Source organism: Heterocephalus glaber, unplaced genomic scaffold, assembly GCF_053883595.1.
Source record: "Heterocephalus glaber isolate CG9 unplaced genomic scaffold, H.glaber_assembly_v1.0 deba00001481, whole genome shotgun sequence".
NCBI classification, from domain to species: Eukaryota; Metazoa; Chordata; class Mammalia; order Rodentia; family Bathyergidae; genus Heterocephalus; species Heterocephalus glaber.
In genome coordinates this window covers 60,501,881-60,529,092 of record NW_028258317.1, presented here as the reverse complement: position 1 = coordinate 60,529,092, position 27,212 = coordinate 60,501,881, and the positions used below count along the sequence as shown (strand labels likewise).

Sequence of the window (27,212 nt, the reverse complement as noted above, 5' to 3'; positions counted from 1 at the left end):
TTCACATTCCATTTCTTGAAATAAGTAGTGAGAGAATACAGAAATAATATTTTTATCCTTTTTTCTAAAACAATATATGGACATTACAGGCATTTTAAACACAAAAACAAATTGGTAAAAGAATTCATAAGAGTTAGCAATAACTGCTTAACATCTAGTTGTACTTCATTATAGATTTATCTTTGGCTTTTATAATTTAATACTGAATGGTTAAAACTTTGATTTATCTGTAATTTATAAAGAGTATAAATCATTTAAATATTTTACCAAAACATTAAATGAGCATGCAAGAAATGTATGAAAACACTTACTTAATACGTGATATCTGGGAATGTCCTGCAGATCTCATGACAATACTGACATCTGTAAATGGCTTTGGTGCTATAAAGGTTATAAATATGATTACTCTTATGGAGCTTTACACCAAAGTTAAGCACACTCTTCCAACTTAATATACATTTAAAAAAATGAAATCATTTACTAAATCAAGTTAATTAAAATTGCTGATATTTTGCAGGGTTCATTATAATCCTAATTTCTGACTCTACAACTATCTTTTAAAGTAGAAGTATGCATTAGAATCATCAGGGAAAGTTCGAAAACAGATTCTGGGGATCTGCGGTAGACCTGCAGGTAGAGGGGCTGACATCTACATAATGATTAAAAGCTTCCAAGCAAACTATGTAGAGGGCCTCAAACAGTTCAGAGTCCACAGTATGGACTCTGGGATAGGAAGTCAAGGAGGGAGAAAGTAAAGTAGGGCTGTAGGGAGCCAAGAGAAAGTGGGGAAGAGAGAGACATACAAGAAAGAAAAAAAGGTGAAGGAGAAAAGAGTAGAAGAAAGGCTGCCAAGTTATTCTCACCTGGAGAACACAGGACAGTTTCCCTTGTTAGAAAAGACTCTGAATTTGAACTTCCTCATTGTGTATTTAAAGGTCCTAACAGTCTTTACAGATTAGTAATCTGGTTTTCTTTTTTGGGGGGGGGGGGTTGGTACCGTTGATCGAACTTGGGACCTTGCACTTACAAGGCAGGTGGCAGAACCACTGAGCTAAATCCCAGCCTAGTAATCTGGTTTTTAAATTAATATTTCTAAAATATAAAAAAAATGTGTGTATACTCATAATTCTTTTTTTCAGTATTCATTTGAAGATTTGCTGAAGTTAGTTGAATATTTGTTGGTCCTTTTTCAAGTAGTTTAATCTTCTAGTGATCCTACTGAAACTAAACCTGAGAATGGTTTCTTTTCATATTTTTATAGTAAAATAAACCAAGTGGCTAAGACAACTGTTTTTGTAATAATCTAAAAATAGAAACAAACCTGAGTCCATGGTGACAGACTTTGGAGGTCTAATAGGATAGAACACGAATGGAAAAATAGCACCATGAATCTGGTTTTGGATCTAAGGAAATAAAAAACAAGTTGGTATATAATGTATCAATTATACAACTTGACTCAAACAACAACATTTAATACAGGGAAGCAAAAAGTCTAGTCTACCACTAAAACTGAAGTATAAAGTGAATAGTCAGTGTGCTTCTCCAACTTCTCAGTGTATTTAACACCCTAACTTCCACCTTGCCTTCTTCTTTAGGCTTTGTATTAGAAAGAAACAGATCCTGGGACTACATCTGGTTCATGATTATGTTTTGTCTATATTTTTTTAGAAAAGCGTACCTGTATTCTGTAAATCTGAATTCTGAATGATGATTGATGTGCAGATGTGCTATATTCAACTTTTAATGCTGGAAGATAGTTTCTTCGGAGAGCCATTACATGTGGTTGCAGAATTTTCATGCTATTACCACTAGGTGTTAAGCGAACCTGGAAAAAAAAAAAACATGGAATGTCTCTTTTCCATAACTGATTAAAATTAGAAATTTAAACCAAAAAGGTTTTTTAAATAATATTAATTATAACAGTAGGCTACATATCTCATTTGATTTACATTCAAATCTTAGATTTTTACGTTCCAAATCCATAAAATATTCATTTAACCCTGAAAGTTTAACTGTATCACCTTTTATATTTATTTACTAATGTTTACTGCACCAAAAAATAAAGCAAATGCTGGGGGTATAGTTTGGTCTTAGAGCACCTGCCTAGTATGTGCAAGATCCTGGGCTTGATCCCAGGAGGGAGAGGATGAGAAAAAGAAAGAAAAGTAACAAAAAATGCTAATTTTAAAAATGAAATTAATAAAGCAAAATTTTGATTTCTCATTAACTGAAAGAATAATCAACATCTAGTAACTTAAAGTTTGATTTCTCAAACATATGACCACACCTATAAAGGGATATTATACATTATGTAAGTTAAGATTAACCATGTTCAATTTGTTTTGTAAGGAAGCCTGATCTTCCCTAAACTTCACTAGGGATTCAAACTGTAACTGAAAAAAATTAAGGGCTGGGGATTTAGCTCAGTGGCACTGTCCCTGCCTCACAAGTGCAAGGTCTTGAGTTCAACCCCTGATACGAAAAATAAAATTAAAACTTCACATCAGTGCTTTAAAAATTTACCGAAATGCTGGTATCCAACTCAATAATCTTATCTTCTAAAGGTGAAGATTCAGTATATTCCTTAAATTCTTTTTCCAACTTCTCAGTGTGCTTCACACTCATTGGCTTCCATCTTGCCTTCTTCTTGTGCTTTGTCTCCCAAACTACATCAGAACTTATATATGAAAGCAAAAATCATAGTGCTAACATACAACAATTTTAAATGGTTTATTACATAAATTATAGTGTCCAATAAAATTCTGCATTAGTCTTAGTTACAAGCAAGCACATTATGAGTTTAAAAACATAAATTTATTCAACTAATACTTATTCAATTCCTATTCAGGTACTCTTCTAGTAAGAGAAACAGGAGTGAACATTTTTGACATTGTTGTTTGTTTTAGTTGGGAAGTGAGACAGTGCATAGTAAACATTTAGTCAATTTTAATGTATAAGAGGAGAAAATTCTTCGGAAAGAAGAAAATGTAACAGTGTACAGAGAACCCGGAGTCTTGGGATATGTTAAATGGTGGGGGATGTAGTATTATTAAAGTGAAGTGGTCAACAGAAGCCTCAACGAGAAGGTGAAATTTCATCCACCTAAAAGAATATGAGGGATGGTCTGGGGATTTAGCTCAGTGGTTGTACCGCCTGCTTTGCAAGCACAAGGACCCAAGTTCGATCCCCAGTACCACAAAAAAAAAAAGAAAAGAAAAAAGAATATGAGGGAGTTACGTAGTAGCTAAGGGGATAAGAACATTTTAGGTAAGCGATCAGCTTTAGCAGATACCATAAAGCAGCAGCACATCTGTAGTGCAGGAAGATAAGCAAGGAGGCTGGCACGGTAGGAACACATTAAGAGCAGAAGACGAAGTCAGTCAGTGGGCTGCCAATTAACGTAAAGCTTTGTAGGTCATTATAAAGGATCTGAGTTTTATTTCAAGTGAGCTGAGGAACTGCTGAAAGGTTGTAAGATGAGCAGTATGACCTGACTTAACACTTTGTCAAGAATACACTGTGTATCTGAGTGTGGGGATAGAAAAAGGAGTCAAAGCTACAAACAAGACAACTTTTGGGGAGTTAATGCAGTAAGTCAGTTAAGAAATGGTGATGGGTCTGACTTGGGTGTTAACACTAAATTAATAAAAAGTAGTCAGATTCTATGTGTATTCTGAAGGTAGTTCCAGCACAGAACTTCTAGATGAAATAGATATAAGGTGTGAAATAAAGAGAGGACTCAAAGATAACTCCAAAGTCTTTGGCCTGAAAAACTAGAAAGGGTGGGCCATGAGTAATTCCTATGAGGAAGCAGGTTTCAGCAGGAGAAGGAAATAAGGAGTTTGGTGTTAATGCATGCAAAATTTAAGTTATCGCCTAGATACCTGAGCAGATTTTATGGAGGCAGTTAGATATCCAAATTTAGAGTTCAGAAAGTAGGTTTGGCTGAAGATAGATGCATATGAATAAATTATGGTAATGAAAAATGAAATAGACAAGAGCAGGTCTTAGAGCCTCAAAGTATCCAATGTGAGAAACTGAGAGGCTGAAAAGGAACCAATGAGTCTGAGAATTTTTGAGGTAGGAAGAAAAACGAAGATGGTGAGGTATGCTTAAAGAAACTGTAACAAGAGAAGATCTGTTAAATGTTATCAAGTAAATTGAGAACTGATAATTCCACTGGATTTGGCATTATAGAAGTCAATGGTAATCTTCCCAAGGCAAGTATTAGGACACATTGAAAACTAAACATTGCAGTGGCTAAATCAGAAATGGATGAAGGTGTGTTGGAGATACTGAAAATATTAAACTCTTCTGAAATGACATTTCTGAGGACCTTGGATATAAAGAAAGAAACTGATAGTAGGTAGAGAGAAGTGGTCTCAGAAATATATTTTGTGATTTTTCTTAGGTTGAGAGAAGTTAACACTGATGGCAACAAATCAGTAGAGAGGCAGAAGTTGTAGACTTAGGACAAAAAGAGGAGGGTTGATGAATAAATGTCCTCACATAGGTAACAGTGAATGAAATATAGTGCAAACGTAGAAAAAAGTGTTAAAAAGGAAGCACCTAAGATGTGTCTATGAAAACTCTGAGAAATGTGTTCGTTATTGATGCTTGTAGGTAGGAAGTTACGATACTGAGGGATGAGGTAGCTCTAGACAAGTTTGCTTTTTATGGCTTAACTTTTCTTAGTGATGCTGGGTAGTGAGCTGAGAGAGAATGGGGTTTGAGCACAGGCAAAACAAAAAAAGCCAAGGAAAGAAGTTATGAATAAAAGATATCTAGCTGTACTAAAATTAAAATGTTTAAAGACCTAACAACGGGCTGGGGAGGTGGCTCAGTGGTAGAGCACTTCCCTGGTAAGCTCTGGGTTCAATTCCCAGCAGTGGACAAAAATAAATCTTATTAAATAAAAAAGTATATTGTTGAAAATTACTTTTAATATTTAAATTATTTAATTTTATTTAAGTATTTGTTTATTCTTTCTAAAATTTATATTTAGTTAATAAATAGAAAGGTAGAGATCATGTGTTGGTTATCTTTGCATTCATATCATTTACCGTAGGCGATAACACATAATAGGAACGACAGCATTTAAAAATCTGGTATCTGACCTTTTTAGTTAATAAAAATTTACATTTTTGAGAATGATACAAATTGTTTTTAATGCTCCTCAATGATACAAATTGTTTTTAATGCTCCTCTTAAAATGATATTCTGTTCAATAAGAGGTCAGCACTATTAATTTACACAGAACCTAAATTTAAATCAGTAGCATATATTTTTAATATTATTGTGGAGTTTATCTCAAGAAAAGAATTAAAACTACACTGCTGTGATTATATAGACTATAAGAATGCTCTCATACTAGGCATTAATGTGTGTGTATACATTTCAATTTAAGTGTTTATGAACAGAAATGTTAAAGGCTTAAGAGATAAGAGCTTGTGAAATTATAAATACAGTATTACCTTACCAGATCTGAAAATGCCAAGTTCAAAATTAGAAGTGATTATCTTTAATCCTCCAACAACTATTTATGAAGCATCTACTATGTACCCTACACTGTTAGAGATGGTAACAGGCAATTTTAAATGACATGTTGAATAAAGAATACTTTCGTTAAGTTAAATAAATTTAAATTTTGACTGAGAAAATTAAAAAGATAGTAAGAGATTTAAAGATTTCTGACATTTTTATCTCAAAAAGGGAAAGAACCCTCAAATGTATTTGTAAATTAGAATTACCTTAGTACTGATGAATAGCCAAAAACCAAAAACTGAATAAATCATAATTTCTTGATGATTAAGAACTGATTAAATTTGCCCAAAACCAAACACATCTAACCTCGTAATGCCTATGTAGGCCACTTCTTGCTTTGTGTAATTGTTGACAAGAGAAATTCCAACATCTTGTAATGCCAGTGTAATTTCTTGCTCTGCTAACTCTGCTTTCTCACTTTCATATGTTGCTTTAAACACCTTTGAATCTTCAGTGAATAAAATAATGCGTTGCAGGCCTTCGAAGAATGAAACTAAATAAATGGTCTTCTTTCCTAAATTTATAGCTGTCATCATATCCTAGAAGAAAATTGCCAAAAAAAAAAAATTAGAGTTTGGTCCCAGCCAATATGAAGTCTAGATTCCATATTTACAAAATGAAAATATTAATAGCAACTATTTTACAGAACTGAGCTGGCAACTAAATGAATTAATATTTGTAAGATAGTTGGAAATGTGAAGTAATCATTGATTTTTAGCTACTTTATAGATTAATGACAAATAATTGAATTAATATTTCTATAATATCTGGGTATTTATTTCACTGGACCCATTTAATGTTAATTACCAATATATTTTAAGTTAGTAATCAGGAAGATAGGGCAATTGTTTAACTGCTTTAATATCTTAATAAAATCTAAATAACTTTCCTTTACAGGTTAGTCAGTAACATAAAGTATTATCTTCTTTGTTTCATTCTAAGTCTACAGAAAGGTACTATGTGTTTAAAGTTGTTTCACAAACTCTGTGTGGTGGTGCATATCTGTAATCCCAACATTCTGGGAGCCTGGGGAACGAGGATCTTAAGTTTGAGCCTAACCTGGGCAACTTAACAAGACCCTGCCTCAAAACAAAAAATTGAAAAAGAGCTGAGTGTATAGCTCAGTGCAAAGACCTTGGGTTCAATCCTCAGTACTGAAAAGAAAAGAACAAAGAAAAAGAAAGGAAAGGACAGGACAGGTCAGGACAGGTCAGACAGGACAGAACAAAAGTTGTTTCAGGCTGAAATTCCTATTTCCTTACACAGCTGAATGAGGCAAGATAAAAAAAAAAATCTGATGTCTCTACGTATTCTATAAAGCAGTGATATTCACCACTGGTTAATTTAGCAGAAAGCCATTCTATAATCAGAGTATCAGGGTTTTGAATTTCAATGACAAGTTACTTGCAGTAAATTCTAGTAATTCAGAGTCAACCATGAAGACAATGGAAAAACACCATCAATGTGCCAATAGAAACTAAGAACCCAAAAGTCCTTACTAGCAAAAACATCTTCAATTTTCAGTGAAGAAAAGTACACAAAACAAAATGCTTACAGACTACTAACATTCACCTCCAACAGAGACTGACTTAAGGAGATTCTACAGAAGGCATTACCCAGTAGCAAAAGAAAGTGACCCAAGATACAGGTCTGAGGCAAAAGAAAAATGTTATGCAAATAAAATAGCACCTATGTAAGGAAAAGCAATTTATAAAATTCAATATCCAGCTGCAATAAAAACTTTTGGCAAACAAAGATTAAATGAGAAGATTTTAAAATTTTTCGTTTGTTTGTTTGGGGTTTTTTTTGATACTGGAGATCCAACTCAGGTCCTTGTGTTTACAGGGCAGGCAGTGGAACCACTGAGCTAAATTCCAAGTTTTTAAATTTTTTATACAACTCTTTCTGAAAAAAAAATTTAGTAAAGCTCATAACATGAAATGTTGGAGGCATCAAATATAAGATCAGAAAATTAAGGCAAAAATATATCTGAAGTCATCATTTTTATTCAACAATAAAGATCCTAGCCAGTTGAATAAGGAAAAGAAAAAGGAAAATGAAAGAAATGAAAGAAAATAAAGCTTTTTATTATTTGTGTTCTTTCCACACAGAAAAATTTACAGAAATATTTAATATTAATAAAAAAAGCTCACTGAGTCTGATTTTTAAAAATTTTGAGTTTCTGGGTTGGCAACTGATGAGAGACATCTTTCCTCTCTTGCTCAGGAAAAAGAAAGCTACACAAAACATAAAAAGTAAAACACGTCTAAAAGGCTAGAAAAGCTGTGAAGTCAGTAAGGATGGGACTAAAGAGGAAGCTCCCCAACTCCATCCAGGCTCCTAGTGAAGCTCAGCCGGTCCCAGCACCCAGAAGGAAGCTCCCCCGCCTCCATCCCAGGCTCCTAGGGCCAAGAAGGTGAGCCGGTCCCAGCACCCGGAAAGAAGCTCCCCGCCTCCATCCCAGGCTCCTAGGGCAGTGAAGCTCAGTGGGTCCCAGCACCCGGAAGGAAGCTCTTCCACCGCCATCCCAAGCTCCTAGGGCAGAGGTGAGCCGCGTGGGTGCCAGAAGCACCCCCCGCCCCGCCCCCGCGTAAATGACAAGACACATAAACAAGCCTCAAAAACAGACTTCCAGATCACCTATAGCAACCCCAAAGGGAAACAAGATGGAACACTCAGATACTCAACCACCTGGACTCTCCGAACTGGCAATAAAACAGGATCTGGGAAAAATGAAATCAGAAATAATTACTCAGGTAACAGCAAAGATTTTGCTCATGGTGCAAGACATGATTAATAAATCTAGAGAAATCACAGATTAAAAATAGAGGATCTGAGGAACATGATGGAATCCCAACATAGGAAACAAATGGAATCCATAAAACAGATACAAACAGATTTCCAAGAGATTAAAAACTCCATCGAAAGTCTGCACAGCAGAATGAACCAATGTGAGGATAGAATTTCACATATAGAAGATAAGATTGCAATTAGTGAGGAGGAAAAGAAAAATTGCTTTAAAATTGTAAGGGAACACAAGAAATCAATCCAGCAGCTGCTAGACGATGCAAAGAAGAATAACATAAGACTGACTGGAGTCAATGAAGAAAGAGGAGAGAGTGCAGATGACATAAAAAAACTCTTCACAGAAGTGATGGCAGAAAACTTCCCAAGCAGGGGAAAAGAACTTGACATACAGATAAGTGAGGCATATAGGACTCCAAATAGCCTTAATCAAAAAAAATCTACACATAGGCATATACTAGTTAGGATTCCAGAAATCCAACAGAAGAATAAAATTCTACAAGCAGTGAAAGAAACAAATCACATACAAAGGAAAGCCCATCAGAATCACAGCACACTTCTCAATGCAAACCCTCAAGGCAAGAAGAGCTTGCAGTGATGTATTTCAAGCCCTAAAGGAAAACAGCCTCCAACCCAGATTGATGTACCCTGCAAAACTATCTTTCAAAATTGATGGAGAAATAAAATACTTTCATGATAAAGGGCACCTCAGGAACTTCATGAATACCAAACTGGCACTCCAAAAAATTTTAGACAATACCCTAGGAAAAGACAATGAGGATCACAACCCCAGGAAACCCAGCAGAATGAATCCATTGGGCATGACAAATTAAATGCAAAGGGGGAGAATCCAACAAAAAGTCATGACAAGGTTTTTAAAACTTTTGACTTTATCTCCCTAATGAGTGTATAATTCAGTCTTATTATTGTACTGATTAGTATTTTTCTGATTCTAGAATTGCACACCATTCCTTGTGCTGTACTGGCTATTTATCATCTTCTTATGTCTACTTTTTAATTGGGTTGTCTATTAATGAGCTGTAAGAGTTCTTTATATATTCTGGTCATAGGTTATATGCATTGTAAATATGGTCTGTTTAAGGACTGCTTTTCATTTTAATGATGTCATTTAAAGTTCTAAATTTTGATGGAATCTCATTTATCAATTTTTTTCTTTTATACATCATGTTTTTTGTATCCTAGGTAGTTCTTGCCTACCCTGAATTCATAAATATTTTCCCTTATAATTTCTTCTTAAAGTTTTATACTTTTAGGCTTCCTTAATTAGGTTCATAGATCTCTTCAAGTTATTTTCATGTATGGAAAAAAAGGGTTGATGTTAATTTTTTTTTTTTGGTACTGGGGATCAAACTTGGGTCCTTGCGCTTGCGCATTGAGGTTAATTTTTTATATACGGATACCAGGTGTTGTAGTGCCGTTTGCTGAAGACACTGTCTCTTCCTCGGCTCTTTAATTGAGTTTATATTCTATAAAATGCTAATGTTAAATAATCTTTCAAAACTCAGTGGACCATATATGTGTGGTTCTAGTTCTAGATTCTCTGTTTTATTCAAATGATCTATATGTCTTTCCTTACATTAACACTGCCTTGATTACTGTAGCTTTAGAAGAAGTCTTAAAATTGTGTGCTAAATGTCTTCCAACAATGTTTTTGTTTTTCACTTTTCTGGGTCCTTTTACTCCTACATAACTTTTAAATTTCAATATCCAGTTCTTCATTTATAGCAAGTATACACAGACCTGAATTTTTATATATATACCTTGTGTTTTCTAATCCTGCTAAATTCAAGTACAAGTGCTAGAGGCTCCTAGAGATTTCTTAGTATTTTCTCTGCAGATGATCATTTCATCTACATATAAAGATTTTGCTTCTGCCGTGCCAATCCTATCCTAGTTGTGTCATTTTATTGCCAGACTATTTTGGTTTAGACCTATGTTTCAAAGTCTAATGGACAGATGAAGAGTAGGCATGTATGCCCTTGTTCCCCACTTTTAGGGAGAAAGCACTGTATCGTCTCCATTCATAGAAGTAGTTTTTGTTCGAAGTATGGAGTACACGTCTTTGATCTGTTGAGAAGGTTCTGTTCTACTTCTAGTGTCCTGATAGCTTTTACCTTGAACAGCTGTGGAATTTAGTCTAATACTCTTTCTCCAACTAGTGACAGGATCATATGGCTTTCTCCTTTCCTCTGTTAAAATGATTACTTTTGGGGGTGGATCTTCCAATGCTGAACCAACACTGCCATCCCTATAATAAAACCACTTTCTACATACTGCCAAAAAAAAAAAAAAAAGAAATCAGTATGGAGATTCCTCAAAGAACTAAAACTAGAAATTCCATTTAACTCAGCTGTTCCCCTTCTAGCTATCTTTCCATAAGTTAAAGACATCACACCATACTCATGTTTGTAACGTGTTTCTCCAAAGATAAGACCTAACCAGAAAAAAAGCACTAGTCATTACCATGGTGATGGCCAGTGTCATACAGAAGATTATACTTCACTATTCTCTTGCCTGGTGGTTACACTGTTACGGCAGATAAAGCACAGTGAATGAGCCTGGCATTTTTGATCTCTAGTTTTCATGGCTGATTATTTTCCAATTAGGTCTAATATTGAGGGAAACACTGTAGCAGCACAATTGAAAATAGCTAAATCTTGGAAGCAACCTATATATCCATCAACAGAATGAATGGATAAAGAAAATGTAGTATTTATGTTCAATGGGGTACTACTCTGCCATAAAGAATAAACTTGACTTATTTGTAGGAAAATGTATACACTTTGAGGCCATAATATTAAGGGAAGTAAATCATACACATATGCTTAAATATCACATGATTTCGCCTACACAAAAACTCAATATATAAATTTACTATGAAATAAGACAGATAATAGGAAAAAGGAGAGGGAAAAAGTTATTGTTACCCAGCATAGACAATGTATCTAAAAGTGTATCTTGATTTAGTATAACTGTCTTATGTGCTTTATATGTTTTTTTGGCCTATTGGTCTAGTTGTTAATCTGTATGTATGATAAATAACTTCATAATGATTTATAAATAAATGAATCTGATGCTGGCACAATAAAAGGGGGAATGGAAGGAAGGAGAAAAAAAGAATTGAGATGTGTGACTGTACATATACCCATCCCCTATAATGAATGTAACTATTATACACTAATAAAAATTAAAAAAAAAAAAAAAGAATGGGACTAAAATCTAAGAGACAAAAAATCCTGAGAATTTCATATTTGGAGTGGCTTTCTCTAAAAGTTAACTGTCAATTATAAAAGTAGAGGACTAAGAACATCAGCTGAGTATCAGGTACCCTCATGGTATAGGGTGAAAGATAAAGATCTGATTTCATTCTTTTGCCTGTGGATATCTAGTTTTTCCAACTCCATTTATTGAACTCCATCTTATTGTCTCTTCTCCATTGTGTTTTGACACCTTTGTCAAAAGTCTGCTGGCAGTAAATGTGTGAATTTTACTTTTTGGCTCTCTCTTCTGTTCCACTGAGCTATGTGTCTGTTTTTATGCCAGTACCATTATTTGTATTAATATAGGCTTGTAGTATATTATGAAGTCAGGTAGCATAATGCCCCGGCTCTGGTTTTTTGACTTAAAATTGTTTGGCTATTCAAGATATTATGTGGTTATACAAAATTTTTTTTCTATAAAGAAAATTTTTGGTATTTTAATAGAAATGGCTTTGAATCCGTACATCATTTTAGTAATATGGACATCTTAACAATATTATAACAGTACATGAACAGTGGATATCTTTCATTTATTCGTGTCATTTTTTATTTCTTTCATCAATGTTTTACAGTTTTCATTGTAGATATTTTATATTCTTGATTGTATTTATTCCTTTTCTTTGGTAGCTGTTGTAAATAGGATTGTTTTCATGATTTCTTTTTCAAGTAATTCATTATTCTAGAAACATCACTGATTTTTACATGTTGTTCCTGTAACTACACTGAATGTTTATTACTTTTAACTGTTTTTTTTTGGGGGGGTGCAATCTCTAAGGTTTTTTATTGTGAGATCATTTCTGCAAAAAAGGGACAGTTTAACTTCTTTCCATTCTGGATGTCCTCTATTATGCTTGCCTAACAGCCCTGGCTAGGTCTTCCAGTACTATGTTGAAGAGGCAAAAGTAGGAATTCCCGTATTGTATCTGATCTCTGAGGAAAAGTTCTTAGCTTTTTCCTGTTCTGTGGGTTTGTCATATCTGGCTTTTTGTATGTTGAGGTACAAGATTTTTACACTTACTTCTTCCGAGATTTTATCATGAAGGGCTGTTGAATTTTGTCAAATGCTTCCTGTGCATCTACTGAAATAATCACATGAATTTGTCCTTCATTCTATTAATTTAATGTACCATGTTTATTGATTTGCTTATGTTAAAATCATCCCTGAATCTTTGGGATAAATCTAATTTAATTATGAGAAATGATCTTTTCATGTGCTGTTAAATTCATTTGGCAAGTATTTTGTTGAGAATTTTTGCATCTATTTTCATCAGAGATAACTGGAATGCAGTTTTCGTTTTTGCTGTCTTTATTTGGTTTTGGGATCAGGGTAATGTGGCCTTGTAGAATGAGTTGGAAATTTTCAATATTTTTGGAATAGTTTGAAAAGAATTGGTAATACTTTTCTTTAAATGTTTAGTAGAATTCAGCAATAAAGTCAACAGGTTCTGGACCTTTCCTTGACAATAGATTTTTTATTGACTCATATCTTGTTACTGGTCTGCTTAGATTTTTCTATTTTCTTCATAATTCCATCTTGTTAGGTTTTGTGTATCCAAAATTTACCCATTTCTTCTAGGCTACTCAACTTGCTAGCATATAATTGTTCATAATAATCTTATGATTCTTTGTATTTGTTGTGCTGGTTGTAAAGTTGCTTTTTCCCATCTGATGTCTTTTTTTTTTTTTTTAAGTCTAGCTAAGGTTAATTAAAAAAAAAACACCAAGTCTGTGTTCAATATCATTAGTTTACAGAAATGCAAATTAACACCACAATGAAATATCGTCTTACAAATGTTAGAATGATTTCTTATAAATAAGATGAAAGGTAAGTGTTGGAGAGGATTCACAGAAAATAGACTCTTTCTCATATACCGCTGGGAATAATATAATGTAGATACTCCATTATGAAAAATAGAAGGTTCCTGAAAAAACTAAAAATAGAACTATCATATAATCTAGTAATCTCAGTTCTGTATATAACATATATCCAAAGGAACTGAAGTCAATGTGTCAATAATCAATAAGTTCACTCCAGCATTATTCATAATATCCAAGATAGAGAAACAACTTAAGCATCCATCAATGGATGAATGGAAAAAGAAAGGGTAGTATATATGCACAATGGAATTGCTATGCAACTTTAAAAAGAGAGAAATTCCATCATTTACGACAACATGGATGAATTTGGAAAACATGCTACATGAAATAAGCAAGCACAAAAAGACATGCCACATGATCCCATTATGTAGGATACAGTAAGACTGAACACAGAGGTAGAAAGAATTGTGGATACAAGAATCTGAAGGAAGCACTGGAAGGAAAGGGATTGGAAATTGCTGAATAAAGGGAAAGGACTTTTAGATAAGACAGCAGGAATGGGTTTTGAGATCTACTGTACAAGCAGGATAACCATGGTCAAGGGCAATGTACTGCAAAAATTTTACTAAGCAAAAATTTTAAAAAATCGTTTTAAAAATGGGTGCTATTAACACGGAAGGCAGTACAGCTTTAGGCTTCTTTTACTGTGATGATATTTGTAGGTTTCTTTTTAATTTTATTGGTACATTTTAGGTATACAATATAATGACAATCATCATTGGAAATTTGCACCTTTACATAATCTCCCTTGGTTCTTTTTTCCCCATTCCCCTGACCTCCCTTCAACCCCTCCACCCCTCCCTATTTACAAAGACTTTGTTTCCATTTTTCATATTAATTACATTCCCTTCGTTCCTATCCCCTACTCCTTTCACTTCCCCTTCCCCTTTGCCCCTTTTCTTCCTATTTCACATTATCTATTATACCTTTTGATCCTTATTTACACTTTGTTTCTTACACCAGAGAAACTATTCGGTATTCACACATGTGTGTCCTATTTATTTCACTTAAGAGTATCACCTCAATGTGCATCCATTTAGCTATAAATGTCTCTAATTTCTCATTCTTTATGGTTGTGTAGTACTCCATTTTCTTAAAAAAACCACATTTTCTTTATCCAGACACCAGTTGATGGGCATTTGGGCTGTTTCCAAGTTTTAGCTATCACAAACTGTGCTGCTATGAACATGGGTGCACATATATCATGTGGTATGATTCTTTTAATTCTTTGGGGAAGATACCCAGCAGTGGAAGAGCTGGGTCAAATGGGACTTCCAGTCCTAGTTCTTTGAGGTATCTCCATACTGATTTCCACAGTGGCTGCACCACTCTACACTCCCATCAAGAGTGGAGAAGTGTTCCTTCTTCCCCACAGCCCCACCAGCATTTGTTATTGGTTGGTTTCATGATAGCAGCCATTCTTTCTGGGGTGAGGTAGAATCTCAGTGTTATTTACATTTGCATTCTCTCGAATGACCAGTGATGTTGAACATTTTTTCATATATTTATCTTCTATCTTTGTTTGTAGGTTTCTTGAAGAAAATTTGTAAGCTATGCTCATGGGTTTAAAAGTTATGCTTCCAGCAAGAAGGTAGAGCAGTAAGCAGCAACAAATCAGCTTCTGTAAGATTCAGAATCCTGACACTGGAAAATAACAACTAGGGGAAGAAAAGAAGGAGAGAGGTGGATTCCTGTGACCAGGTGGAGCCTATCGAAAAACTGAGATGGACCAAAATTCAGAAAAAGGAAGAGGAAATCCGTACTTTCTCCCTGGCTCCGGGCACCTGGCTCATGGGAAAGAAAGATTAAATCTACAGAGCCACAGTGAAAGCAGGAGACTCCAGAGGCCTTCAGGGGAAACACCACCAGTGGAATGGAGCAGTGCAGGCAGAATGCTAAAACAGCTGGTCAGTTACACCAGTCCAAGTGACTGCCACATTCCCTGAAGAGAGTGTTTGGTCCAATGCCATTCTAGGAAGGGGACAACTGAAGTTGAGACTCAGAGCACCCACACAGTGGCTTCATCTCAGGCTTGGAATCACAGAGAAACTTCTTTTGTTTCTTTGCTGTTGGATTCTTTTTTATTTTTGTTTGATGCTTTTTTTTTGGAATGTTTTTGTTTTTTGTGAATGTGAACATTGTTTTTAGTTTTATTTTTTCCTTTGTTTCGTCCCTCCTGTCTTCTTCACTAGTTTCTGGTGGCTTAGGTAATCTTCGTTTGTCCTTTAGCCTTGCTTCTAATCTCCTTTTCTTCTTTCATTTCTGTACATTTCTTCTTTCTCTTACAATTTGTCCTTGTACAGTAAAATCTCTCTACTGAGTGGATAACTACTGTATATAGTTTTTTGAACTGTCTTAGATTTTGTTAAATGACTATACATTTTGTAACTATGGTTAAGGGTGGCAAATTATTAGATATCAGTTTGCTATTTTTCAGTCTGTTTAATGCTATTATTACTACTGATTATACTTCTTTAGCCAAGTTGACATGGTTGTTGTGATCAATTGATCTTTCTTATATGACAATACCTAGATTATGTGGAGAGGAGGTCATACACAATACTGTAGACCAGTACTAAAGAACTAGGTTCTAGACCAAACAGGTTGCAATCTTTCATCCCTAATAAACAGAAGAGACAGGATAATGGGACAGACTCAAAGGCCAAAAGCCAGCTATGTCTAGAAGATATCTCTGAAATGTAGTCATTTCCTAGAGGTCTTGATATTAGTAATAAAGCTAACCTACCTACCATAAGAAATGTATAAGCCTCAATGGAGAGAACAAATACACAACAACAAAAATAGAAAATGAGAAAACACAAAGCAAGATGTAACCCAACAGCCCCAACTTGCCTGAGGCAAATCCAGAGGGCACTGAGGTGGAAGAAATCAAGTCGCCCAGCTGAAATTTCTGGAATGGTAGCAGTGGAAGTAACAAAACAGATGAATAAGTCTCTTGATAAGGCCAAAAGAGAAATAAGAGAGATGATGACCATGATGAAGGAAATGGTTGGTGAACCTAGAGTGGATACAGATTAAAAAAAAAAATAGAAGGGCTTAGGAAAGACATGGAAATCATGAATGCCCAACATAGAAAAGAACTAGATTCCATAAAACAGGTTCTAGTAGAAATCCAGGAGGTTAAAAATTTTATTGAAAAAATATGCAGCAGAGTCAACCAGTGCAAAGATAGAATATCAGATCTACAAGACAGAGGTGTGGTTGGCAATTATCAAATGAAAGACTTCTTAAATACAGCAAGGAACCATGAAAAATCAATCCAACAGCTACTACACGATGCAAAGAAGAATAATGTAAGATTAACTGGAATTGATGAAAAATCAAAAGATAGCACAAAGGGCATAAAAAACCTGCTCACAGAAGCAATAATAGAAAACTTTGAAAGCATGGAAGAATTTGACATATAAATAAGTGAGGCATATAGAACTCCAAATAGCCATGATCAGAAAAACTACATCAAGACATATAATAGTCAAGATTCCAGAAATCCAACACAAGAACAGAATAATAAAAGATGTTAGAGGGCACCCCATTCAAGACCCCTCCTGTCTCTCAGGAGCTATTCTTATTCCCTGTCCGTACTCCCCATTCCTATTCCCCAATAAATTTTTCTAGTCTTTAAAAAAAAAGCTGTTAGAAAGAAAGAAACAAATCACCCATAAAGGAAAATCTATCAGAATGACAGCAGACTTCTCAACACAAACCCTGAAGTCAAGGAGAGCTTAGAGTGAAGTATTTCAAGCCCTAAAAGAAAACAACCTCTAACTCAAACTGATGTACCCCACAAAATTATCTTTCAAACTTGATGGAGAAATAAGATACTTCCAAGATAAACACTACCTGAAGAAATTCATGACCACCAAACTAGCACTCCAAAATGTTCTGAAGGATATTCCAGAAAAAGAAAATGAAGACAACAATTTTATGAATTCCAACAGAATGAATTCACCAGACAAGGCAAGTAATTCAACAGAGGGGAAGGAAGGGAACTAACAACAGGAAAATAATATTACAAGGATAAGTCAATTCGTATCAGTTATAACCAACAATGTAAATGGTCTCAATTGACCAATCAAAAATATAAAATAAAAAAACCAGATCAGCAGAATGGATCAAGAAACAAGATCCAACAATATGCTGCATACAAGAAACATATTTAAATAAAAAAGAAATTCATATACTGAAAGTCAAAGCATGCTCCATGTGACAGAAACCCAGAAAAAAGCAAGGGTAGCTATTCTATTTGCAAAGTGAATTGGAGCCACAACTGTTCAGATAAGACAAAGGAGGTCACTACATACTTGTTAAGGGAACAATCCAAGAGGAAGAAATAACAATCACAAATATATGTACACCAAATACCAAGCAGCATACTCAACTATATAAAACAAACATTAATGAATATAAAAAATCAAATAAGCACTAATACAGTTGTAATGGAAGACCTCAATACCTCACCGTCACAAACAGACAGATCAAATAGACAAAAAAATCAACAATGAAATATCAGAGTAAAACCAAACCTTTGAACAAATGGACTTAGTAGATATCTACAGAGTGTTCCACCTAACAACAACAGAATACATATTCTTCTCAGCTTCACATGGGACATTCTTTAAAATAGGGCATGCACTAGCTCAGAGAACATGCTTGAATAAATGCTTAGGAATTAAAATTATCTCATACATAGTAGAAGATCATAGTGCAGTGAAATTAGAGATCAATGGCAAGAAACCACAAAAACTGCATAAATAGATGGAAATTAAATAACACTCTCCTTAACAACCAATAGGTCACAGATGAAATTAAGGAAAAAATTAGTTTCTAAAATTCAACAATAATGCCAACATGACCTACTGGAACTTATGGGATGCAATGAAAGCAGTCCTACAAGGGAACTTTATAGCTGTGAATTTCCACATCAAAAAAACAGAGCAAGTTCAAATACACAATCTAATATTGAACCTTAAAGTTACAGAAAAAGAAGAACAAGTTAACCCAAAGCTCTTACAAGGAAGGAAATTACAAAGATGAGAGCAGAAATTAATGCAATTGAGACTAAGAAAACAATACAAAGAATCAATGAATCAAAGAGTTGATTCTTTGAAAGATTAAATAGATAAACCTTTACCCAACTTATCAAAAGGAAAGGAAAGAAAAGATTCAAATCCATGCAATTAGGAATGAAAAAGGCAAAATCACAACACGTCCTGAAAAAATCCAGAAGATCATCAGTATCTACTTTGAGTACTTGTACTCTAATAAGATGCAAAATACAGAAGAAATGGATAGGGTTCTAGATACATACAAATTACCAAAGCTGAAGTGAGAAGATGTAAAAATTTGAATTAACCCAATATCAGTCAATGAAAGAAGTACTTAAAAAACTATCAACAAAGAAAAGCCCAGGTCCCAATGGATTCAGTGTTGAATTCTACAAGAACTTTAGAGAATATCTAAGGCAACTACTCCTCAAACTCTTTAATGAACTGAAAGACAAACAATACTCCCAAAGTCATTCCTGGAAACCATTATCCTGACACCAAAACCACAGAGAGACCCAAAGAAAAAAGAACTAAAGGACAATCTAATAAAAGTAGATGCAAAAATCCACAATAAGATAATACAAATAGAATGCAGCAAATCATCAAAGATTATACACCATAACCAAGTAGGATGCATCCCAGAAATGCAGGGATTGTTCCCCACACACAAAGCAATAAATTTAATACACCACATTAACAACATTAAATGAACCACCTGATCATTTCAATAGATGCAGCAAAAGCGTATGACAAAGACCAAAATCCATTCATGATAAAAACCCTAAAGAAAATTGGAATAGAAGTTTTTACTTCAATGTTATAAAAGCCATCTATGATAAACCAACAGCCAACATCATACTAAATGGTGAAAAACTGAAAGCTTTTACTTTAAAATCAGGAACAAGACAAAGATCCCCACTGTTTAAGTGTTCTTACTGCTGTGACAAAATACCTGACACCCAAAGCTAAAGGTGGAAAAGTTTATTTCAGCTTACAGTTTATAGAGATTTCAGTCCACAGCCAGCTGCCTCCAAGGTAGGGTGGCATGGCAGAGAGGCACTGAAGAGGACAAACACTACATGGAGTGACAGGGCAGGTAGAAGGTAGAAGGCAGCAAGCAATATCAGTAGGAGAAGCAGCTGCAGCTTCTTTCTGTCCCTTTATATTCATTCTATCCAGGCTATATGCCTACTGATTAGTGCCACCCACACCCAGGGTAGGGCATCCTTAATCTTAGCATCACACACCCTCGATCCAGCTACCTCTGAAAACCCCCACGTATGGCTGTATGAGGCTTTTTGGGGGAATATCTTGATACAATACATAACACTCACAATCACCATTCCTGTTCAATATAGTTCTGGAATTAGAGCAATTAGACAAGAGAAAGAAATAAAAGGAGTATTTATAGGAAAGGAAGAAGTTAAATTACCATTATTTGCAGATGACATGATACTCTACACAGAAGACCCCAAAAACTCCATCAAAAGACTTCTAGATTTAATAACCAAATTCAGTAGCATAGCTGGATACAAAGTCAGCACTCAAAAATCAATAGCATAGGAATGTACACAAATAAACTCACTGAGAGAGAAATTAGGAAAACAACATCTTTTGCAATAGCACTGAAAAAAATAAAATACTTAGGAATCAATGTAACAAAGGAAGTAAAAGACCTTTATATTGAAAACTACAGTAGTCGGAAAAAGAAGATCGAAGAGGATATCAGAAAATGAAAAGATATCCCTTGTTCTTGGTTAAGATGAACCAATATAGTGAAAATGGACATACTTCCAAAAATTATTATACAGATTTAATGTAATCCTGATCAAAATACCAAAAGCATACCTCACAGAATCAGAGAAGACAATCCTAAAATTCATTTGGAACAAGAAAGGATCTAGAATAGCAAAAAGCAATTCTGGGCAACAAAGGCAGGCATCACAATCCCTGACTTGAAATTATACTACAAAACTACAGTGATAAAAACATCATGGTACTGGCAAAAAAAAGACCCAAGGATCAGTGGAACAGAATAGAAGATGCAGAAACAACTCCAAACACACTCAGCCATCTTACTTTTGACAAAGTGGCCAAACACCTTTACTGGAAGAAAGATAGCTTCTTTAATAAATGGTCCTGGAAAAACTGGTTTCCACATAGCAAAGATTAAAACTAAACCCGTATCTTTCACCATACACTAAACTAAAATTTAAAAAATGAACAAAGGCATGAGGGAACCTTCTCCAAGATCCTGCATCTTTGGTGAGTCACCCAACCTCCTGAGCAGGGAGGTTGCTGAACACCAAAACAGTAAAGATCCAACAAAAAGTGTGCCAAAGGAATGTCACCTGGAGGAAAAAAATCTCCCATGGTTTCACAGGAAGCAACATGGTCGAGCAAGGCCATGACATATCCTGATGGCTGACACTGACAGAGGAGCTAAGGGGCTCTATTCATGGTTCCAAGACAGTGCCTAAGGAGACTCAGTTGACCTTGTTAGATAGCAAAAGGTTGATTTTATTTAATATAGGTCTCACCATAACTTGGTCTTAAACACCCAGTAGAAAAGTATAACAGAAGATAATATTTGAGTTCAACAAAAGTTTTAAGTTTAAAAACATTTTTTTTACATTTTTTAATCCTTTTACAGCCCCAATTAAGAGAAATTATGCTTATTATAGACAGCTAAGCCAGTCAAACACATTATAGATCCTCACAATATATAGGGACAAGCCATTTTTGGGTGTACTCACTTTTCCTAAAAACACCCTCACATAAAACAAAAAGGGAGATATGTCAGGAGCAATGCTACATAGCTTTAGGGAAAAGTCATTTGATTAGGCCTAGTTCTCCTGCCTACAGGCCAGCTCTGGCATTTTGAGGCATAATTCCATTTTAGCCCCTGGTCACAACTGAGACCTCAATGATCCAGTGATGCTCCAGGACAAGATTACACCAGCTGAAGACATCCTGGGAGGAATAAAATCTTCATCTACTCAGTTCCTCACTGTTCTTGGATTGTTACACTTTGTTTGATGTACTGAAGTCTTTGCAAGTCATTTGTTACATTTGTTTCTCCCGATGTACTGAATAAAAGGTGGGGTAAACTGGGGGATTTCATCTTTGCTGCCCAGAGCAGCACTGATCAGGCCCAAAGCTCAAAAAAAAAAAAAAAAAAGAAAAAGAAAAAAGACCAAAGATCTAAATATTAAGCAGAAACACTAAATCTGATGGAAGACAGAATGGGTAGAACTCTTGAAAACATAGGTGTAGGCAAAGACTTTATAAACAGAACCCTGATTGCACAGGAACTATCACAAAGAATCAACAACTGGATCTCATCTTATTAAAAAGCTTTTGCAGGCCGGGGATTTACCTGCCTTGCAAGTGCAATGTCCCAAGTTCAATCCCCAGTACCAAAGGAAAAAAAAAAAGCTTTTGCACAGCAAAAGAAATCACCAACAGAGTGAAGAGACAAGCTACAGAGTAGATTGCCAGCTGTTTCTGAAAAAAGTACTAATATCTAGAATATATTAAGAACTCAAAAAAATCAGACGCCCCAAATTTAAAGACTCAATCTAAAAATGGGCATCTGAAATGAATAGATATTTCTCAGATGAAATACAAATGGCAATTAAATATACAAAAAAAAATGTTCAACATCACTGGTCATTCCAGAGATGTAAATTTTTTAATTTACTGAGATTCCATCTCACTCCAGAAAGACTAGCTATTATCAAGAAATCAACCAATAACAAATGCTGGCAGGGCTATGGGGAAAAAGGAACCCTTCTCCACTGCTGGTAGGAGTACAGACTGGTGCAACCACTGTGGAAATCAGTGTGGAGATTTCTCAGAAAACTAAAACTAGAGGATCTATTTGACCCAGCTATCCCCCTTGTTGGTATCTTCCTGAAAGAATTAAAAGCATCATACCACACTGATGTATGTGCACCCACATTTTTAACAGCACAGTCTGTAACAGCCAAATCTTGGAAACACCACAAATGCGTATTATCTAATGAATGCATAAAGATGATGTGTTTTGTTTTAATACAACGCAGTACTACTCTGCCATAAAGAAGGATGGACTTGAGACATTTCTAGGTAAATGGATGTACCTTGAGACCATATTCTTAAGTGAAATAAACTGGAAACACTTTTCAATATTGAACTGTTTCTCTGATGTGAGAAATTGAAAGGGTAAATAAGGACTAGAATATATAATAGATATTATGAAACAGGAAGGAAATGTTCAAAAGGGAAAGGGAACTAGGGAGGGGGGAAGGAATAAGGAAGGAAAGGAAAAGAAAAGAGACTAGAAGGAAAAAAGTAGATAAGGAAGGGAATAAATAAGGAAGGGAAGAGGGATTGAAGGGAAGGGAGGGCAATGGGAAAAAAGAATTAAGATATATCATGTACAAATTCACTATGATGAATGTTATTATTATGTATATCTAAGATGTACCAAAAAATTTTCAAAAGAAAAAAATTCAAACTCCAACAAAAAACAAAAAACTCCTAAATGTGAGGCTGTCCTAATGTTGGCAAACACTCATCATATAATTAATCCTCAAAATAAGATAAAGTTCAACAATCATGTGCAATAAAATAACCATCTGATTAAAAATTCACCATTCATCCATTTATATGTATGCACATCAACACACATTTTAACGAACAAGTAGAACAAAACCATTTTAATTTGATACAGGATATTTAAAAAAAAATTACAATAACAGACAAAAACCCTAAAACAAAGGCACAATGATGAACTTTTCTGTAGCTCCTCTAAAATGTGAATTACAGAATCATTTAGCCTCCTGGTAGGCAGGACAAAATAAAAATGAGTTAAAAAAGACATTAGCATAGGTGCAAATTAAGATTAATTTTGAACAACAAATAAAATTTTAATTTTTGAATGTTATTTGTTACTAGAAAGTTTGTACACAACTTTACCACACAGCTTGCCACTTAGAAATGCATTTCTTTTAGTTTACTTATTGGATCTTTAAGTGTTCTTTAGGTAAGTTTAATCTAAATAAAGACTGCCACTGTAGATTCTTTATGAGGCGATTTTTTTGGCTCTTTGAGACAGGGTCTCACTATGTAGTTCAGGCTGGCCTTGAACTCACAGTGTAACCTAGCCTGCCCTCAACCTCTCCACGATCCTTCTGCCTCAGCCTCTCAAGTGCTGGGATTATAGGCATATGTCATCACATTTGGCACATAAGGGAATGTTAAAAGCACTTAAGCGAGCTTATCTTTTATAACACAGTAGAAGCAAATAACAATATAGCCAAAATAAGACTACTTCCAGGTTTCAAATGTTTTTGATTAAGACAAATCTTGACAGAATTTATTTTGTACAATAAACATATGGAAGGACTATTATATACTATGAATTTTTCTTTCTTTTAAAGATAAAGAAGCTTTGCTTATGGGTTGCATACTTTTTTGTTTTTGGAGCTAAGGTCTTGCTATGTGATTCAGGCTGGGCTTTAAGTCACTATGTATCCCAGGCTGACCTCAAAGTCAGAGTGACCCTCCTGCCTAAGCCTCCTGGAGTGCTGAGATTATTAGGTGTGTGCCACCACAGCTGGCAAAGGGTTGCATGCTTTTACTGGTGTAAATCTAAATGACCCGAACCCTTTGGTATATAACTACTTCAGTATACTACTTACTGGTTTTCCAATTGTACTTAGCTTAGGGTTGGAATATGACAAAGTGAAAACAAGATGAAAGTTAAAAGAAAAAAATATAAAGCTAAAATTGTTTTAAAAATCTTTGGCAGTCTTTTTATTTTTAAATAGGTACCCAGAAAATAGTCCTGAAAATCATGAAACGTACACCTTTAAAAAGATAAAATAACCCAGTACTTACATCTGTTTGTGTTACTTCACCATAGCTTTTTCCACAACTCCACTTCAGCTTTCTAGAGCCCACTGGATCAGCCCATGTATAAAACGCTGCTTTTCCAGGAGGAAGAGAATCTTCTATTTCACTAAGAGAACTGACATAGCAGCAAAAACATACATTAAATTAAATGCAACAGCATGAAATATATTTAAAAAAACCCAAAACAGGGTAAAGGGCGCACAGGTAATGGGGAAAAAATAAGAACCAAGATACATCATGTACAGGTACAAGCACCCAATGATAAATATAAACGTATTGTATACCTAAAATGTACCAATAAAAGAATTTAAGGAAAAAAAAAAACCCCAAAATAACACTTTACTAATTCTTACTCCATTAACAAATTTGTGGAAGTTTTAAGATTAAAATTTCCTTATATAATAAAATCCTCTCAGAAAATGAGAATATTTCAAGGAAAATATTTCAAGGTAAATACTAGTTTTACTTAAGAAATAAAGATCTTCAAGTCTTTGAAGCTACTTCATCAATTATTGTTTCTATTCAAATCAGGAAGAAATGCATTTTTAAAATCTAAGACTGAGAACCAATTAGTGTCCCCTGGAATTTGGGAGAGAATTGTATGTGGATCTGACCCTAGGGGATGAAATGGAATGACCGACTTGTATCATCCAATACTCTTCTGAGGGCTTTACTGCAGAATGGGAGTACTATAAGAGGACTGACAAGGCTTCAGAAGACCGTATTTGAGAAACTTGTCTATGAGAAGCTGGAGGTCTTTACATGTCTCTTCCTTGATTGGATACTGCTTTCAATTAGGAAAGCAGCTAGGGTCTTTTAGTCTTATAACTACTGGCCTAGAAGAATTTGCCCTACCAGGGATTATGCAACAGAATCTACTTGTTGGTTAATTTGGTCAGTGAGGACTGGTGTGGTCTCAACATGTAAAATCTGTTTTGGCCTTAGCTGGAATTTGAAAATTGTCCCCAATTTTGCTAGTAAATTTCTTCCTAGCAAAGCAGTAGAGCACTGTGGGGCAACTAGAAACTCGTGGATAAATATTTGGCCTTCAAAGTGACATGTCAGAGCAGGAGGAAAGAATCTCCGTCTAGGGGTTCCCTCAACCCCAACTATGGTTATAGACCTATTTTCCAGAGAAGGAAGTCAAAACAGAGTGAGCTACCCTTATATCAATAAGCAGTCCAATTGGGTCATCCATGATGTCTAAGTTTACCCAGGATTCCTCAGAGATGATGATGTCCGTGGACAGGGGCATTGCAGGTTCCCCTAGGCTTCTTTAGTCGTCAGAGCAGAAAATGGGGGTTCTGGCTGGCCTAACCCCTCTCTGGGAATGGGGACAGTCAACCCTCCAGTGATGAGTCAGACACATTAGCTACCTCACATGCAGAGCAGGGCCCAGGGAAGCTTGGTAACCTCGTGCTCACTTGTCTAGTCCTCTTGCACTTGAAACAGAAACCCTTTCCTCAGATGTCCCTGGGTTTTTCCTTAGATGAGACAGGTGGGTTTAAAGCACTATGAATTGCAATGGCTATAATCTTATGTTCTCTCCTTTGTCTCTCCTCTGGGTCCCAGCTGTTGAACACAGGAAAGGCTATATCCAGCAATTGGGTCACAGGTGTCTGTGGCCCCATCTGAAGTTTTTATAGGTTACGCCAAATAATTGAGGCTGAATGACAGATGAAATGATGTCCCATTAGTGTTTCTCCCTCCCTGGAAGATGGATATATATTACTTGTGGAAGGCCTCTGTTAATCATGTATAAAACAAAGCTGAATTTTTCTCTATGTCCTGCAAGACCCCATCCACTCTATCATAATTAACAGATTTTTTAAATGCACCTTTTCATCCCCATAATAAGACAAGCTAGCATACCAACTATCATTTCTAGACCATGCTGAGTATTACAGTCCCATTTGGCTCTGCTGAAAGGAGGATAGCCTCTACAGGGTGATTTTTTTCCTTTTTCAAAACATATTGTTCATCTGCAAGGTTCCTAGCCTCTTGTAGGATTCTATGTGTTTCATCTGTGGTACAGCAAGTGGTCGAGATAAACTGGACATCTCAACATGATAAGTCAAAAGCAACGGTCAAAGTTTGGAACCCATCTGCAAACTTCCTGGGGTCTTCTGACAGTTGGCCTAATCGTTCCTTGCACTGTTACAGACCTGAGACTGAGAAAAAGGGACCTCCAGCCTCTCATAGACAAGTTTCTCAAATATGACCTTCTGAAGCCTTGTCAGTCCTCCTGCAGTACTCCATTCTCCTTGTAGTAAAATCTCAGGAGAATACTGGATGATACAAAAGACCTCCACCTCATTAATGAAGCTGTCGTTCCAATCCATCCTCTAGGGTCAGATCCATATTCAATTCTCTCCCAAATTCCAGGGGACACTAACTGGTTCTCAGTCTTAGATTTAAAAGACGCATTCTTTTCTCCATTCCCCTACAACCACTCTCAGTTTCTGTTTGCCTTTGAATGGGAAAATTCAATTACAAGAAACAAGCAGCAATATACTTGGAGAGTTCTCGCACAGGGATTAGAAACAATCCTCACCTTTTTGCTCGGGCACTAGAAAAAGACTTGAGGAACCCAAAAGTAGAACAAGGAACCATCTCACAGAATGTAGATGATATTCTAGTTGGCAGCCCAACTCAGAAATTATCCAACTATAACCTATACAGACACAACTTTTCTGGCTAAGAAGAGTTGTAAGGTCTAAAAAGAAAAGGCTGAGAT

At 35.4% G+C, this 27,212-nt stretch overlaps 1 protein-coding gene across 6 annotated transcripts in view; it reads right to left on the bottom strand.

Annotated features, from left to right (window-relative positions):
• Vps13a (vacuolar protein sorting 13 homolog A) overlaps positions 1-27,212 on the bottom strand; it is a 252,336-nt gene that overhangs the window by 51,848 nt on the left and 173,276 nt on the right. For all 6 annotated transcript variants that reach the window (XM_087183513.1, XM_004862535.4, XM_087183514.1 and 3 more), the window contains exons 53-58: positions 24,461-24,590; positions 5,851-6,083; positions 2,524-2,677; positions 1,679-1,825; positions 1,322-1,403; positions 312-381 (exon numbers count right to left, since the gene is read on the bottom strand). In XM_087183513.1, the coding sequence (XP_087039639.1) occupies positions 312-381; positions 1,322-1,403; positions 1,679-1,825; positions 2,524-2,677; positions 5,851-6,083; positions 24,461-24,590 (816 nt within the window). The remainder of the gene's footprint in view (positions 1-311; positions 382-1,321; positions 1,404-1,678; positions 1,826-2,523; positions 2,678-5,850; positions 6,084-24,460; positions 24,591-27,212) is intronic.